The sequence below is a fragment of the Bacillus rossius genome, chromosome 17, assembly GCF_032445375.1.
Source record: "Bacillus rossius redtenbacheri isolate Brsri chromosome 17, Brsri_v3, whole genome shotgun sequence".
In the NCBI taxonomy this organism is placed as follows: Eukaryota; Metazoa; Arthropoda; class Insecta; order Phasmatodea; family Bacillidae; genus Bacillus; species Bacillus rossius.
In genome coordinates this window covers 8,945,200-8,964,565 of record NC_086344.1, presented here as the reverse complement: position 1 = coordinate 8,964,565, position 19,366 = coordinate 8,945,200, and the positions used below count along the sequence as shown (strand labels likewise).

At 40.6% G+C, this 19,366-nt stretch overlaps 1 protein-coding gene across 1 annotated transcript in view; it reads right to left on the bottom strand.

Moving 5' to 3' along the window:
* The window catches only part of LOC134540850 (importin-4-like), a 150,766-nt gene that overhangs the window by 58,181 nt on the left and 73,219 nt on the right, over positions 1 to 19,366 (bottom strand). The window contains exon 12 of the mRNA XM_063383847.1: positions 15,540 to 15,691. Coding sequence (XP_063239917.1) covers positions 15,540 to 15,691 — 152 coding nt within the window. The remainder of the gene's footprint in view (positions 1 to 15,539; positions 15,692 to 19,366) is intronic.

The window sequence follows — 19,366 nt, the reverse complement described above, 5'->3', positions numbered from 1 at the left end:
TGAAAACTGTCCAGTTTCTATTTAAGTATGTTTGTTTTATTAAGGGAGTAGTTTCCTAGATTTAATAATTTTATAATTATTACTCAGCAATTAATATTTATGGCATAATCTTGAAATTTGGTGGTAATCATGACACAGTAAAGTACTTATCAGACCTTTTGAATTTGAAATGAGTTGCCTGTCATCCATATTATTTGTTGAGGGACTGAAATTATTGACTTATTAGAATATACCTAATTAGGATCATGCAGGTCATAAAATGATTTAATATTAACAAAATAGTACTTAAAATTACTGTTAAAACGTGATGTATGTCATACTTAACCTAGTTTGAAAATATCGGATATAAAAATATAGTAATGGCGAAATCTAAACCAATTCATGAAAGTAAGGAAACTACCCCCTTAAAGCTAACTTGTTGATTCTAATTTAAATTAACATGTTTTTGCAGGCAAAGAAAGACTGTCAAAATTGACGACAGTTTTGATAAAGAGTTATTCGAGATACAATTCACGAATTCTATATTGTGAAAAAGGTTGTGCCAACAGTCAACAAGCTATTACCAATTCTTAAAGAAAAGATCTGCTGGATTTGGAGCAAATCGTCATTGCGCCGACTTCTGCAGGAAATGGGTTTCGTGTGGAGGAAAACCCAAGACAAACGTGTAGTACTCCTTGAACGAGCTGATATCATTTGTTGGCGGTCAAAATACCTTACTGAAATGAAGCAAATTAGAAAAGATGGAAAAGAAATATTTTTCCTTGATGAAACTTGGATTGACACAAATTTAACATTCAAGAAACGTTGGAAGAAAAAGGACGATATAAACGGTGTTATGAGTACAGGAAACGCAGCTCACAGACTAATAGTTTTGAATATTGGTTCGAGAAATGGTTTCCTTCCAGGAGCATGTGTTGTTTACAAAGCTAGTGCTACAGTGAGGGATTACCACGGAAAAATGAACTCTGTAAATTTCGAAAAATGGCTTTCAGAAAAGGTACTGCCAAATCTACCACCTGCATCGATCGTAGTTATGGACAACGCACCATACCACTCCAAACAAGTGGACAAGCCACCATCAAAATACGATGTTAAACGAGAAATAGTGGGATAACTTAATAGAAATGGGGTCGAATGTAATGTGACTATGAGTAAAACAGAGCTACTAGATCTGCTGGACAGACATCGACCACAAACAAAAAGGTTTAGAGTTGATCACCTATTAGCAACTCATGGTCATCGGGCTATCAGATTACCACCCTATATATGTGAATTGAATGCTATAGAGCTCGCTTGGGCAAAACTTAAACGTCTAGTGCGAGAAAATAACACCACCGGTGAATTGTCTCTCTCTCTCTCTCCAATCATTGCAAATTCAAACCACACAAGCTATGAATTATATCTTTGAATATATATACCTACTGTATAGAAGTCGCCAGCCCAGGTTAAAATTTCTAATACGGTTTGAGGTAGTTGGTTAATTCACCGCCGCAATCGCCACCATCTCTAGGGCATCGACTTGTGTTGGTCCCTAGCGGACAAGTGTCGAACTCTTCAAACACCCCTTCCCCCTCCCGTTGAACGACCTTGAGCTGCAGTGAATGATAGTTGGGGGGTGCGGGGAATGACAGAGGGCGACAGTGCTGCGCTCTAACGTGTAAATAACAACTAAGACGATACAGGGCGTTATGGCAACGAATTGCAGCGGTGAAGTTCCCAAGCTGCTCATCATACGCTCCTGAAAAACGTAGAGTAAATCCTATCCACTTGTGACTTCTATACAGTATATATATTCAAAGATTATATTACCTGCAGTGACTGGGAGGGCTACTGCCAACACGTACAGAACACGGAAGACAATTATTGCAAGAAAGACCCATTAATGGACGATATTCAAGACGAATATTTCATCATCATTGGGAACGACAGTGAAGATAGTGATACCGGTGAGGGTAGTGAAAACAGTGCCGAAAACAGTGATGGTTACTGTTCTACATCCTGTGAAAGTAACGACAGTGTTTTGGCAAGTCCATTGTGAGTTTCCTGACACGTGCAACACATTTTGTACGTTTGAAACAACATTATATTTGAAATATATCTCTATCAGCGTAGCTTGGTATTTCACTCATACATTTCTGAATCGTATTTAATTCGTTGGTATTGTTTATTTATAGCATTTGTAATGCTACACTTTCAGCCTTATTATTATTATTTTACCATTCATGTTATCACATTTTTAATTGCTGTATTGCATAGCAATACAAAGACTGTAGGGACATTTCAGCTGCGCAGTAATGCAGTACCGTGATGAATGTTTTATTTACATTTCGATGTGACATAAATGTTTAGTATTTTAAATTATGTTTAATATTCGATTTTTTTTTTTTTTTTTTTTTTTACTGGAACAAATTAGTACCTTGTCTTGAAAGCTGTTGTAAAGTCAATGATTATGGTCACATGGTACAGGTGTATATCAACATTTACTGTGAAACATTTATAAATATATTCATGTAAGGGAATATATGACCAGGCCGTTACTACTATCGTCCTCGCTACAGATGATCGTACCCTCTGATCCGAGGACTAATGTGACCGAGTGCCACCATTCCTGGCGCGGACAAATGTTTTCATGTAAGAGAATATACGGCCACGCCGTTACTGTTGTCGTCCGTCGCTGCGGGTGGTCGTGCCCTCCCATTAGCCCGAGGACTAGGGAGCTCAAGTGCCACCATTCCTGGCGCGGACAGTAGTTTCTCCGGAGTAAAGCCCATGTCTCAGCTCGCGGATACTTAACGTAAATAAAACATTTAATGCCCACACATGCGTTACACCACACGTTAAGGCATGTTAGCCCGCGCAACATGCATTTACTAAAAATAGTCTTAGTCTGTAGGATGTTTAATTTTCTCTCTTTTAGTTATAGGTGCTGCTGTCTGGAGCGGATGTGAGTGGTTCGTGTTACCCTCACCGCCAGGGGCGCCTGCGTCCCTGGCCAGCGAATTCCAGTCCTGGACAAAATCAAAAATCAAGGCGGACCTCGAGTCCAAGTGCCCAACCCCCGCATGGTAGACTCTTTCTACTCTGGCCAACTCTTCATCCAGACCATCCTCTGTCTCCTGTACTCTCCTACACTAATGCATGCAAACTTGCATCCCGCATGAAAGTGCCCAGGGTTTTCCCTGTGTCTATGCAGGTTTTACCTGGGCCCAACTTAACTAGTAGCTTAGACTAGAGATAAGAGTGAGGGGAGTTAGTCATGGCAACAATCGCTGCCATGGCTGGCCAATCCCCTCCTAGCACACGATGCATATGACCCTCTCCCTGCATGGCTATTCCCAGCATGACTAGGGCGTGATATGCTTCGGCCTGAGACGCACTTAGGTCCCTCCCTAACCCGGACCCCTCCCAAACACACTTAGTTTTTAGTTAGGTTAGGAAAAAAAAAATCAGGAAGTCAGGACACTTCGCACCAGGCAGTGGTGCAGAGAGGACAGCCTCCCTAAGGCCTAGCTTTGCTGTTCATATCAGTGTTTGTCAGCCACCACTGCTCTTGGGTTTTGGGCGACCGGCGGGTCGGATAGCCCGCGAACCGCGACAAGGGAAGTACAATGGCGAACACAACACCGAGCGACCAGGCAATGGAGACAACACAGGCCAGCGCCAAGCGCGAACGTGCCGAAGACGATTTTCAGTTGGTTGGGGGGAAAAAGGCCTCGCGATCAAACCGCACACGTGACCGTAGCCACTCACTCGGCAGGAAGCGGGAGACTGTTCTCGCGAACAGTGAGGATGCGCGACCAGTCAGGCGCGACTTAGCTCAACAGCCAACAGCAGGGACTTCCGCGATCCCACTTCAAAACAGCTACGGCGCACTGGCAAACCTGCCCGCCGACAAACAACCACCGTCTCAGACACAACCACAAACCACCACCGCGGCCGGTAACAGGTACAGGGGTGTACCTATCATGGTCAGGGAAGTGGCGAGGCTCAAGGAGATCGCAACTTTCCTGAACGCGCATCGCATCGCGTTCAAAAATACAATCACGCGCAGGAGAGAGCTGCGACTCACATTCGAAGACAGGGAGGGCTACACACAAGCACTCACATTTCTGAAAGCCCATGACAACTTCCACCACACGTTTGCGCATCCCGACGAGCGCAACACAAAAATCGTGATTAAGGGACTGTACCCGCGGAATTGACCGAGAAAGGTTTCGTGGTGCACGATGTCAGAAACTTTGAGATCACCCGGACTGATGCGGCGGGGCAGCCACAGCGTTTCAGGTCAGGGACGTTCTGCGCGACCTTCCGGCCTCAAACAACAACATACTCGCCGTGCGAACACTCCATTACACTTCAGTGACCATTCAGAAGTACCAAGCCCGCCCATAAGACATCGCCCAGTGTAAACGCTGTGGCGAATTCGACCACACACACACTCGCTGCAGCAAGCCACCGCGATGCGTCAGGTGTGGCGACAACCACGCCCGCAAGGACTGTCAGAAATCTGATGACACCGAAAAATTCTGTTTCAACTGTAAAGTGCGGGGACACACTGCAGCCTGGAAGCAGTGCCCAGTGTTCTTAAAAATTGTCGCGAGCAGGACACAGCGTCAAGCCGTGCAGACACAGGTAAAAACACAACAACAAGCGCCAGCCACGCACAGCCAGGTGGAGTTTCCCCCCCCACCCGCCCCGCTCGCGCACAGCCGCGCGCCCAGGTGGTCAACAAGCCACAAACAACAACAACCACCGAGCTGACACGACCGGAGCGCAAATACTCGCAGGCCGTGAAAGAACCACGCACCACACACACTCCAGCGCAGAACAGAATGGAAGGTAACACCGTCGGTGATCTGTTTGAGCTGGCAGAGATTCTGAAACTCTGCAATTTCTCACAACTCATCGCTACACTCTCTCCACACTACGCCGCCATCCGAGCTGAAACAGACGTATCGAAGCGAGAGATGATTCTACTATCCACAATCCTGAATCTCGCTACACCTTAAAATGGCACAGAACCCGGGGAAGCTTTTACAGGTCCTAATTTTCAATTCACAGGACCTCCAGAATAAAATCTATGAACTGGAAGAGTTACTTTTTGTATACGGGATCGATGTCGCTTTCATCTCTGAAACTTTTCTAAAACCACACATGCGAGCGTACATATGCGGTTACACAGTATACAGAACGGACCGCCCCGCACTCCGCGGCGGCGGTACAGCCATACTAATAAAACACGGAATTCACCACCACCCGATAACAATAAATGGACTACAACACATTGAGGCCACCAGCATAAACGTCCGTAATAATAATTCGCATGTTTGCATGTCCGCGGTATACAAGACGCCACAAGACCCACTCACACCACAGGACCTCAATAAATTAATGGAAGTCGAAGATCAATTTTTTTATAGCAGGAGACTTAAACAGCAAACACACTGACTGGGGCTGCACCCAAACAAACGCCAACGGGAACATTCTACACGGCCACGCGGTAGCAGGAAACTACATCATTATTGCGCCTGACTCCCCGACATGCTATCCAGTAAGTGGTGGCACTCCAGAAATTTTAGACATAGCCCTAACCAACATACCAAACGCTCAGATAAATACAGAAACCTTAGATGAACTAAACTCCGATCATTTACCGGTGCTAACACAAATAACTTTTAATGCTACATCCAACATTCAACTCTTTAATAATAACCTTAAGATAACAGATTGGGACGGGTTTAAGGAAGAACTTATAGACACACTAAATCAGCCCCACGAAATAACTTCACCTGACGAAATAAATCCTCACGTAAAACTTTTCACGGACACAGTAAAAAATGCTATTAAAAAACACTCCCGTTTCGAAACAAAAAGGCAGTTCACTCGAACACACTACCCCGATCTGGATTATCACATTTCTCTAAGGCGACAAGCCAGAAACAGGGCACAAAGACTTCGCACACCAGAAGCCAGAAACAAATACAATAGACTAAATAATCTCGTACAGCGCAAATTAAAACAGGAAAAAATAAATCAATTCGGAAACTTAATAAACGAAGTAGCCACAAAACCGCAGGAAATGTGGAAACTATCTCGCAGGCTCCGCGGTAACCAAAAATTTATTTCAACCCCAGCTATTATAAGAGCCACCGGGGCTAAATACATCGCAGAAGACAAGGCCAACGCAGTCGCAGACCTACTGGAGAAACAATTCTCCCCGAACACAGACGTAAATGACAGAAACTTCACTTTAACAACAACACAGGCGGTAAATAACTTTTTACAAACAGGCACGCAGTCTGTTCCTGAACCCATAACGTTAAGGGAACTTTTAAAACTAATTAAAGCCAGTCCGAACAACAAATCAGGCGGCACGGACGCAATAAATTACGAAACACTTAAAAAACTCCCTCTCGAGGCACTCGAATATTTACTGGCGATATTCAACGCAATACTAACACACAAAACTTACCCCGATTCCTGGAAACTTGCAAAAATAATCACAATTCCTAAACCAGGGAAAAACCCAGCCATCCCAGAAAACAGGCGACCTATAAGTCTTCTAAACAGTATGAGTAAAATTTTTGAAAAAGTCTTACTCTCGCGCCTTCAAACACACGCAGAGGAACACGACGTGATTCCAGACATTCAGTTTGGTTTCAGGAAAGGTCACTCAACAATCCACCCCTTAATTAAAATCGTTGAAGATGCTACCGACGGATTTAATAACCCATCTAAAGCCTACACAGTAATGACAATGCTCGACGCAGAAAAAGCATTCGACAAAGTCTGGATTCCGGGTCTTATTCAAAAATTAATAAACTTCAAATTTCCAGACACATATACATACCTGGTGGCCCACTATCTATGGCGTCGTAACTTTTATGTTGCTCTGGACGGGGCTAAATCGACTACTCGCGAACTTACAGCTGGAGTGCCACAAGGCTCCCCACTCTCTCCTTTCTTCTATAATATTTACACAGCAGACATACGCATGCAAACGCCTACGTACAGATGTATGCGGACGATACAGCCATAATTAAACAATCTGGTAACCTAAAATATGCCATGGTATGCGTCCAAAGGCAGCTAACTGCACTTGAGCAATACTACACTCGGTGGCGAATTAAAATTAATGCAGCTAAATCAACCACGCTTGTAATTTCAAAACGTAGAGGCAGACCAGACAGGGAACTAGAAATTTTTCACCAACCTAATCCTAATGTTTCACAGGCAAAATATCTAGGACTCACGCTAGACAGGACATTACTATGGAGCAAACACATTACTCGAGCAACAAACATTGCAACAGGATCCTTAAGAAGCATGTACCCTATGTTAAAAGCACCTAATTTACCACGCAGGAAAAAACTCCAACTTTACACTCATATTGTACGCCCGCAGTTGCTATATGGATGCGAGGTCTGGGGCTATGCTGCAAATCACCATATAAATCGGCTACAAGTTAAACAGAATAATTTCCTAAGGGCCATTTTAGACTGTAATAGATTTACGAGTAACGAAACTATTCATAACGCACTTAACATTCCTTACATCCGCAAAATAATATCAAAGAATAATAATAAAATGTACCTAGATTTACCACAGCACGAAAACGCACTGATTAATTCAATAGCGATTTACGACCCGTCCGAGCAACGTAAACATAAAAAACCTTGTTTAAATTAAAACTATAAATATTAAAAACGAAAGCGACATGGATTCAGTTTTAAAAAAAGTCTTCAATAACTTTAAAATTACATAAAATAGCATCCCGAACACCTTGTGCGGGGGCCTGCGGGGCCCCGGCCAACCACAGGCCTAGAAGCTCTCTGATTGGTCGGGGCGCTGGGGGCCTCCAAACAAAACTGTTTTTCCGCCCGACCCCAAGGTAGAGGTGGGTTGTTACAGCAATTTTCGGTATCTGTCCCAACCTGATACTGATACAGCATTGTACCATGTTACAAGTCTCTGATACTTCTGTATCAGACGGTCCCAGGAGGCAACAAAGCTCCGCGTACGCAGACCGTGCGACCGGAAGGAGAATCTGATACATTATTTATCACGCCTGGTAATTCTTTACCTCTGATACTCTCATGCCCTCCTGATACAACCAGTATCAATCAGTTCAACATTCACTGCAGTTCGTCCTGGCCGTGTATCACCATGTTGCGGGCTGTCATGCTTTGTAGTTAGTATTTTTATAGTGAAATAAGGAATGGATAAGTGCACGAAAAAGACTTCATTTGTGTGGAATTTTTTCACGGAAAATAATGAGTTTGCTAATTGTAATTTGTGTAAACAAAAACTGAGTTATAAATCATCGACTAATCTGAAGAAACATTTGAAACGTAAACATTGATATAGTATGCTCACTAATGTACCTATCTGTTTTTTTATTTTTTATTTTTGATAAAATCGTGAATTTTTAATGTATAAAAACACTAGTTACTAATTGTTATCGAAAAAAAAAAGTCCATATGTTGATTACATCTGTTATTAGTGTCAACTGAGAATTTATTTGCATTTTCATAGCTGTTAGGTGCACAAATATAAATATTATATCTTGTATTAATGTACTTTTTAATATTAAAATTTCATTAGTTTTATTATTGAACGAGACGGTGCACGCACTGCGCACTGAGCGTACTTTGAAGTAGGACAATAAACAAAACGACTTGTAACCAGGGCTGCCACTCTGATATTCATGAAAAACCTAGATAACCTAAAAAAAAACCCAGACACACGGGTAAAAAACCCAGATGCGTCTAAAATGCTATCGTTGAAAATGTTTGCGTACTAATTCAAAAATATAAACATAACTGGTTTTAATATAAAACAATTAATTACCTTACAAGACTGAAAACGGTTAAATACAACCAATACAAGAAAATTACACTGCAGCAAAATGGCTGTATAAGTAATTCTTGGACCAGCACATATCATAAAAAAACCTACAAATATATACATGACAAAACAAACACCATCACTGTATTCTTTAAACCGGTAAATGTTTTTATAAAACTGCATCATGTACGTTAGTCTTTATTCAGAGTCTGATTCTACAAGATTGGTTTGAAGGTTAATTGTTGCATTGGTTTTGTGTTCTGCAAGCCTCTTTGAAGAATGTGTCTAATTTAATATTCGACTTAGCTTCTTGAAAACTAGTTTTGTGTTTATATGTATTTTTGTGTGTGAAACACATAGACTTGTTTGCATTTATCAAACAGATATTGCAACAGATACAGTAGCTACTACCTTTATTATTGTTTTAGGTATAAAAATAATTAAAATTATAAAAAACCTAGAATTGTTGGAATTCATTATTTAAAAACCCAGAAACCCAAACACCATTGGAAAAACCCAGATCTGGGTGGAAAAACCCATGAGTGGCAGCCCTGCTTGTAACAATATCGCTTTGCGCCTCTCCTTCAAGGCTTCAACGCCTTCCCCTGCGCTTCCTCCCCTACATTCTTTCCCTTCTTTATCCCTTATTCGTCGTTCCTGCTCCCTCCCCTTTCACAAGCTCGGCCCAAGTGACCGTCATCTGCGATCGGGTACTGCGCTCATTGGCCGTGGTGTTGTTCCAGGTGAATTCTGAACTGATACTAAAGTCTCTGATACTTTTCAAGTGTACTCGTTTGCCATTCCTGATACAGGCGCGTATCAGTTACAAAGTATCAGGTTGATACTTTTCGACCCACCTCTACCCCAAGGCAGTCGCACTCCAGCTCCGGGCGTGTTCACACCATGCAGAGCCTACAGTTTAAACTTTAAAGTTTACACGGCCTATACAATTCAAAATGGTCCGAAGCACGCAGGTGTATGTACTAACCGACCTCTGGGTTCACTGCCTGTGTTGTTAGGGCTGACTCCCTATGCCTGAAGGGCGAGACCCGCCTGGCAGGCTTCACCTCCAGTGCCGGCCGCATTTCGGAAAGGCATGGGATTTTGAATTGTGAAACAATTAAAATTTCTATATATAATAATAACAATTAAAAAAAAAAATACAAGCTACAAAATAACTTCAGCACCATTAACTCCACTTCTTTCGATTCAAAATGGTCCAAAGCACACAGGCATGTGCAGCCCCCTCGGGTTCACTGCCTGTGATATTAGGGCTGACTCCTTATGTCTGAAGGGCGCGATCCGCCTGGTAGGTTTCACCTCCAATGCCGGCCGCGTTTCGGAAAGGCATGGGATTTTGAATCATAATAATAAAATACACTTCTAGCTCACCACTTAATAATAGCAAATTAATTTTCTTACATTCTCTGCATTTCTCTCTCCTAGCTAATTCAAAATGGTCCGAAGCACGCAGGTGTATGTGCTAACCGACCTCTGGGTTCACTGCCAGTGTTGTTAGGGCTGACTCCCTATGTCTGAAGGGCGAGACCCGCCTGGCAAGCTTCACCTCCAGTGCCGGCCGCGTTTCGGAAAGGCATGGGATTTTGAATTAACAAAGCTAGTTCCGTAAATCTATCATCACCTAATTAATTTTCCCTTCCCCGGGGTACGTAACATTTTACAGTCAAACCACTACAACACGCGCGACAATCCACACACATGTCGTAGCACCTTGTCAAGGCAGAATCATGCAGGTGAACTGGCAGAGGGAGCTGCCCCAGCCCTCGCTGGGGATCCGGGCCGAGAGGCATGCATGCCTGTAAGGGCAGGGCTCTGGGGGCTTGTATAGTAGCTTTAAGTCTAGATTAAATATATATATATATATATATATATATATATATATATATAATTATATATATATATATATATATAAAAAACAAAAAAAAACTGGACGAGGGCATCTCTCTGCTCGAACAATAATAGAATAGGACGTCATTCATTTACTAATTTCACTTTCTATTTTTCAGGTTTAGATGACAACAGCCTGGGGGCTAGCTACAGCAATACTGGTTTAGCCTAACTTTGACCGAACTATATTGGAACGCAATAGTTCGGTCCTTAAGGCGGCCAGGTGTTTACTAATCTATGTAATTTCTTTTACCGTATCACCAACACGACCACACGATGATATGCCTGTGTGAAGTGACGGCCTGAACTACCTTGTTACATGCAATAATGGGCTAACTACCCTAGCATGTTTCTGTGTTCCCAGGGGTTCGTAGGAGCGGCTTGCACAGCTTTACACTACACGCCACACCCGAATTTAACTAGGTCACTTGAAATTACAGCACACCGACAAGCCTCTAATGCACACCAACACGACACTACATCACGCCAGTTAGCCGATCTAGCTGGTGGGGAGCTTTTCTCCCCCGCCGAATTAGGTACACGTAACTTTTCTAGCATTACACAACATACCAGCGCACACACAGGCCCGTGTGCCAAACTTATTCCACAAGACACGCGCCCCGCCCGTTGATCCAAGTGATTCTACAAAAGTGTGGGGTGCACCTGATTTACTATGCACTAAGTGAGTTACAGAAACTTCGGTTTCTGGTCTCGCACACACTAACTGCCCCGGATGGCAATATGATGGATCGGCGGCGGCGGCAGGAAGTCAGTCGGTGCCCTCGAGGCACCACTGGCTGCCGAGCCTAGCTCACCGCGCCATCAACTGCTCACCGCGCCTTCACCGGCAGCCGAGCCTGCCAGCCAAGAGCAGAAGACCGACAACCGTGTCCGCGAGTTAGTGTGTATCGGGAGGCTGTCGGTACCAACCGCGAGTGTGCGAAATAAAACTCATACCGCATATCGGAGAGTGTTCTTTCGGGGTAAGGGCGAACCTCGGGGACCTATCCAACCAGCCAGCCAGCCGCCTGTCAGCCAGCCAATCCGCCAGCCAGCCAGCCAGCCAGCCAGCCGCCCGACTGCCAGCCAGTCCGCCAGCCAACCGCTCGCCTGCCAGCCAGCCAACCGCCCGCCTGCCAGCCAGCCAGCCAGCCAGCCGCCCGACTGCCAGCCAGTTCACCAGCCAACCGCTCGCCTGCCAGCCAGCCTGCCAGCCAGCCAGCCAGCCAGCAAGCAGGTCAGCCCTACTACTGGGAGACCGCAGAGCCAAACCAGCCGCAGCCCGTAAGTAGGCATCAGACGAGGGACACTGGGAGTCACTTTTAGGGCATCCCAAGGTGGGGGAGAATCCTACCTACCCCTCTTAGGAACCTCCAGCCAGAAGTTACTCGCGCCAGTCAGGCCGCTCCCTTCCTATTCAGGCAGCACAGCAAATATTGGACGCAGGGAGGGGACTCGCTCTAGCAGGAAGCAACCCTCACCTCGCGACAATTAGTGGCGCCCAACGTGGGGCCACTCCCTTCTCACCCAGGCAGCAAACTAAAAGATTGACGCTTAAGGCCATTCTGGAAGAGCCAGAGAAGAGCCTCGCGACAATCTTTCACCTCGTTTTTGATTTGATTCCTTCGAATTAAAAATTTGATGAAATATAAAGATTTGAGTATTTGACTATCCCATCCCTACTTAATACTGTATTATTAAAACTGTGATATGTTTTCCATCAGAAGCTCTAAACATTCTACTGTGTCATCACTTGAAAAATTTATTTAATAAATAAGAAAATCTGTATGCTGACTACACAGTGCAGGATATTATTTCTTTTTTTTTTTTATTATGTTTGCACGATGGAGTTAGCTATAAACATCACAGTCCAATTTCCGAAGAAGAAATTTAATTTTGCAATTCCTATGCAATTATGGATTTTATCCTTATACAGTGTTTTCTCGCATAATTGTCGCACATTTTATTCTAAAATCAAGTTTGAAAAGTAGGGGTGCGACGATCATGTGGGAAAAAAAAATTGTTAGGTAAAGTTATTCATAAAAACAAAACCCATTCATGGAAAGTACGTTTATTTAAATAAAGTGGAGTACACAAGACCACGCCAAACAATTTATATTAATAATTCATTAAACAAAAACCTTTCTTCAACTTTAAATAGAAAAACAAAATCTGTGACACGAATGCAAGCGACTTGAATCTATGACATGAACTAATGCGTAACTACCGCGAAAGAATGCGGGCTATCAAATGTATTTAACTCGGCACTCGACAGAGAGTGCGCGTTGCATGCAATCAGTGAGATATCGATATTTGACTACGTGCACGCGCTCTATACGGGAAGCAACATAACCAAGCATGAATGATGCCAACTAGCGCTGGATATGTTTACAAGCGGTATACCGCGGCGACACAGACAATCAGATAAAGGAAATAACGTTTAAAAACGTCTTTAAAAGAACATTTACACGTCAGACAACTTTGTATTTCCGTTAATTAAATAAGTGAGTAGTAATTTCCGAATAAATATTAAATTTCTACTTTAAAATACATCGTTTTATACGGAAAAGATAACACAAAATGCTGTGCATCTAATAGCGGGACCAAAAACATCATGTGAAGTTTACGCGAGAAGTTTTTTTATCCCAATTTGACGGCCAAAATATAGGTGTGACGATTATGCGAGTGCGACGATTATGCGATAAAAGAGGGTAATTACACACTGCAAACTATAGCAACATTAATTTTTCGAAGGCTTACGAACCAAAATAAACAAATAAATGGGGTTAAGAATAGGTTCGCTGTAACCAGGCTGCTGTACTGGTTTTGTGATGTGAAAAGCTTATTGCAATAACTAAATGTTGTGTATTATGTTGATTGTTGCCGGGTCTTTATTCATTTCATTTTCCTGTTATTAATGTTGTTATGAATGAGCCAGAGCAGGAATACAGTACTTGAATGAGATCATGGGAAAAGCAAGAATGAGATGGTACAGCCATGTCCAGAGAATGGGAGAAGAGAAGTTTCCCAGGAAAATGACAGGGTTGAAGTGCGCAGGAAGAAGACCCCAAGCACGACCAAGGAGAAGGTGGAAAGAGCAGATAGTTAAAGGAGTGCAGGAGAGATGAGAAGTATGGAACAGAGTGGAGGAGGAGAAATGCAGGGACAGAGGAAGGTGGAGGCATTTTACTTTGCTGAATCGGCCACACGCTAGAAGCCATCAAAGATGATGTTTAATGGATATTATCAAAAACTTATCAAGATAGCATTCTTACATATTGTGTTTCATCACAACTTTTAACACCAGATATTTACTTAGTGTTAGTTATAGCGGAGAAAAAAGTTGAGAATTCATTCGTAGTTATGATTACTAGCATGATACTGATAGTTAACAACATAACTAACGTTTAACATTTATCTGGAGACAAAATTTGTGACCAAATTACCATGATAACTTCATGCCAGATAACAAGTAAATTAATAAACTTTCACTTTATCTAAAGCCCAATAACCATGTTCCCACATTTCAATTCAATCCTTAAAAAATATTCCTACCCATTAAAAAAAAAAATTATAACCTATTCACCTGATATACTAGTTCAGTTGGCAACAAATCACAGAATAATGTTTCATGTCTAGTGACCAATTGTACCATTCTGCTAATTGATCCACATTCCAATGATCTTAGCTCAAGAATGACTAGACATTGCACCAACACATACTGGGACTACACAAACTTCGCTCGTGTGAACAGAGGTTCATCATTTTTCCAGCAACTGGCAGTAACAGTGTCGAAGGAACGCAAGGTACATATCTATTGGTGGACTGGTGTTTGGACTTGTAAATATTGTGTGTAATTTAGTGTATAGTGTTTGAAACATTTGAATTTTGAACTTCCCGCACTGCTTGCTAGCAGCGCCAAGTTTTTCAAGTTGGCTGCCTGCCAAGGCAGGTAGCCCTGCAGCTTCCGGCAACGAAACAACAGTTGTTGTTGAACCATCATGGCGGTAAGTTGTGCTATCGTGCACGCTTGCTGCCAATCGAGTTGTTTGCGAGTGAATCGTTATTAATTGTTTCGTTTTATATGGATTTTTACAGTCTCGTACGTCTCTATACAAAACAACTGGAATGATTTAAAGTCGCTACAATCAACTATACCAGCTAGAAAATGGTTGATGTGATTGCGAAAAGATAGCAGCTTATGTGGGTTACTGCCAAGTCTCAGTTAATTTTTAATAAAACAATTCACTGGTATTTAGATGCTATTACTAAACAAAACATTCTAACAAATCTATAACTTTTGTTATAAAACCTCTTAATAAAATAAAATGAAATAACAAGCCCTATTAAATCATTACATTAAAATGATAAAAAAATTCAAACATTAATAATAACATAGAATAAGCATAATTTTTCATACATACTTAATCTAAATTTGGTAAATCATTCTCTGATAATTAAGTCTGATTACAGTAAGAAGTTACATACGATTCATACAAATTCCGGACATGTTTGTATGCTCGCTGTGTCCATTCCACATAATTTTTATTAACCACAATGTCGGTTGGTTCGTATTGAAATTCCCAAAGAATTGTGTTCCGACATGATCATTGCAATAATAAAAACAACTACACAGGACCAAATAAAAGTCTTTTTTTTTTATAGTTGCAGGATAGAAAGCATTTAGCTATAAGCTTATAAATTGCTAAGAAGGGTAGTCCAAACTTTTAAATTAACCGCAAATAATCACATAATAAATCACAGTCAATTTGAAGAAATGGTACCTGCTTTTCCTTCTTCAGTCTCTATCTTCGAAAAACAAATTGAAAATTGTAGCAGGGTTTCCAAGACAGCCTTCCTTATCTCATCTTGCGGATATGTTATCAACTTGAAAACTTCTTCAAAACACTTCTGCAGGTATGGCAGGAATGCAGAGCTAAAATCAAAAACCAACTATAGAATAAAATTTTTACACTGTTTGTAAAAAGTGAAAATTACCTTATTTACCTGAATATGATGCTACGATTTTTAACAAAACCTTTGAAACTGAAAGTGGGGGGGGGGTCGCATTATAATCACAAACTTGTATCTTGTAATTAGAAACAGCTTAGTTGAAAAACTACACTCTTTGCTTGTAACATGCATCACTTATGCCACTGTGGCCCAGGGCTTCCTGAACGTCTGCACAGAGTGACAGATGAGATGCAGGATCAAGGAGAAGGTGCAAATGGAGTTAGTCACTGGGTTCTCTCTGCTTCTCTTCACTGTGGCTTCTAGGATGGAACCCCCCCCCCCCCCCCCCCCCTCCTCATTCACCCTCACAGAAGACCAGACCGCCGTATGTCACCCCACATATTTTGCTTTCTGAACAGCCACCACTTTTGAACTAGTCACACAAAGCAATTTTTTTTCTAACTGCGGCTTATTGTTTCAACAGAGACCATATCAAATCACTCTACTGACAAAAGTGGCACCAGAAAAGGTCTAGTAAATATGGAACACATTTAATAATTTAAATAATTTTCAAGTGTTATGTGCTTTAATAGAATTTCCTATCTATGAAGTATTTATCATAAACCCATAATCAAAATGTTAGGGATCACATATTCAGAGTTGCATTATTTTTCAGTAAATACGGTATTTACAGTAGCTGTAATATTTTCCTCCAAAATAAAGCTGTAGCATGCTTGGCATTATTTCATTTTCGGTAGACTATTATACAAGTATCATTACAACATTCTTGTTTTGAACACTACAATGCAAGATTGCTTACTGGATTATGTACACAGTAAGTGATAGCTGATAGGTCTTTAATCCAGCATTTCAGGGTTTGGTACGTGCTGTAATCTGACACCAATCGAGCTGCTCGTGTTGACCCTGCCCTCCCGGTTACATTACTGAGCGGCTGGCACTTCAAGTTTGCTCAGAGTTTGCAGTTAACAGTCTGTTTTCAATTCAGCACAGTATTTTCTGTTTTCTAGTGGGTTAAATTTTCAGTGATGATTTTTTGACGAAGAGATCACAGACACAATGTAATATCAAAAACCTTTTTAAACAGTAATGCTCATCTATCTAGAGCAGCTTATTAAAATTTTTTTTAAAAATCATTATTCTGTATACTACACTAGAACCCTGTTATAATGTTCTTGTTTATAGTGTTTTCCTGCTTATATCATCATATTTTAGTCCTAACATTTTCCCCATAAAAACAATGTATTTCCTGCGTATGTATATTTTATAAATTTCAATAAATAATAAATAAAGATAAGTTTATGTATTAACATATGCATGTTAAAAGTTATACAGTAAAATTTACACTGCCTATAATGTATAATTTTAAAGTCCCAACATTTTCCCCATAAGGATAATGTATTTATTATCTGCATATAATGTTTCATAAATAGTGAAATGTTTGCATTATAAATTTCAGTAAATGCAAAAAAAAGTTTTATAAACCAAACTATTCCCACACTTATTCCAACTGTGAAGTTTAGCATGTTAAAAGGTTTACTTTATACTTCATGTGTTTTGTTTACATTACTGCTGTACCATAGATGTAGATTGATCAAATAGGACTGTATGGAAAAACAAAATGTAAATGAACCAGAACTCTAGTGCTACATGTTAGTGCTGGCTAACGTTGTGTATTCAATATACTGAAGGTGCATAAAGCATAATGTTTGCAGTTACATGTCTGTTGAATGTTGGCACCCTAGTCTTAAAGAAGAAAATTACAAATCCTTCCATTTCTTGCCATTCTAGTGTTTTCAGATGTACATACGTAGTCCTACAATATTTTAGTTTGCCACCTGTTCCACAATTACAAGAATAAAAAAGAAGCATTTTCTATTGCTTATAGAGTTTAATTTATTTCGTCATCATCGTCACGAATCGTGAATCGTTTTACAAAAATGTGGCAGTGTGTCTTTAAAGATAGTAAAATAGAAGCTGGAAGAATGACAAAGTTGAAAAATTGTTGGCTTGGTTAAGCAAATTCAAGCATCTGGTGTATCCATCAGTGGTTTTAAATTTAAATTTGTTTATATAGTTTGATGAGCAAACTGGTAAAAAGTTCAAACATTGACAAGTGATAAATTGATATTTCCTGCTTACCAGGGACTGGAAGTAACGCGCTACTAGTAACGACGTTATTTGTAACAGTTACTTTTTATGGTAACGATCGTGGTAACGCAATATATTAAGTTTTCTGTAACAGTAACTGAATTACATTTTTCTCCCTTAAAGTAACGATAATTGTCGTTACTTCTTGCGTTACATTTTTAAAATGTATTTCTTATTGAACGAACAACGATTTGTTGATTTTTTCAATCCCAGAATGAAAATCCCGACGAGCATATTATTTGCGATGGTATTGCTTGTACTTGTAAAACTGCTGTTGGCTAGCATGCGCTCGTATTTCGATTGTCATTTCTTTAATATTTGCGGCATGCGGGTTTACTGCTGTGCTGTTTAATTAATTAACCTACCTGTGCACATGCGCGAAAGCAATGACAGAATCTAATGATGCGAGAAGCCGAGAAAGCAGTCCAGAATTTTCGTTGCTGTGGCCTTCATATTCTAATTTTTTCGAAGTTCGGTCGAGTGATAAAAATAACCTTATTGTGAAATGCTTGTTGTGTGGTGCTGCGAACAATTTTGTAATGTGAACTAATTACTCAATGTAATTTAAGACCTATTTAAAAAATTTTAGTTTAAATAAACATATATCTTTACTAAACACAATATGTTTTATTAGCTTTTAATTAATAATAACAATATTACGTATCACATTTTTAGTTTTTCACAAAGTAACTGTTAAAGTAACTTACAGTTACTTTTCTCATAACTGTAACTGTAACTGGTTTATTTTCAGTAGTGTAACTTGTAGTTGTAACAGAGTTACATTTCCAATGGAGTATTTCTAACTGTAACTGAGTTACTTTTTTAAAGTAACTTTCCGGTCCCTGCTGCTTACACCGTTTTCTTGCTTATAATTTATTTTCCTTACACCTTATTTATCATTGTAACAGGGCCCTACTGTAATTTAACTTTGGTAATGGTTGGTGTTGAGTTAAAACAGTATCTAGGAAGTGTTTAGAAGGGAGGGAGCAGAAACAAAGAGGAAATTGTAAAAAGAGAACAACAAGGGGATGCATTCTACAGGTGTGTGAGATTTGCCATTAGAGTGCAGACGAGAGTTGTACAATACATACTTAGTACCCATAGTCACTTATGGAGCAGAGCCTTGGACTGTAGGTAAGAGAGATGCTTGGAAGATCTGAGCAATATGAATGAAGTTCATGAGGGGTATGTTGGCAACTATACAAAACATATAGCATGCTAGCAAATTACCTTTTCATGTAAATAAAAAGAAAAAAAATTTAAAAACAAAATCACTTATGCATTATGCAATAGCAAGATTAAGTTATGTAGCTAAATTTTAAATTTAAATATGAACAAATTATGATTATTGCCTATAACTGTCTTTTCAAAAGCCTAACAAAACTGCCTGTTGTGCAAAACCTGAAAAATTATGATATGAAACAGAGTTTCTTTTTTTGATGTGTAACAATTTAGCTCTTGGTGGGAATAATTTCATGAATCTGACGAA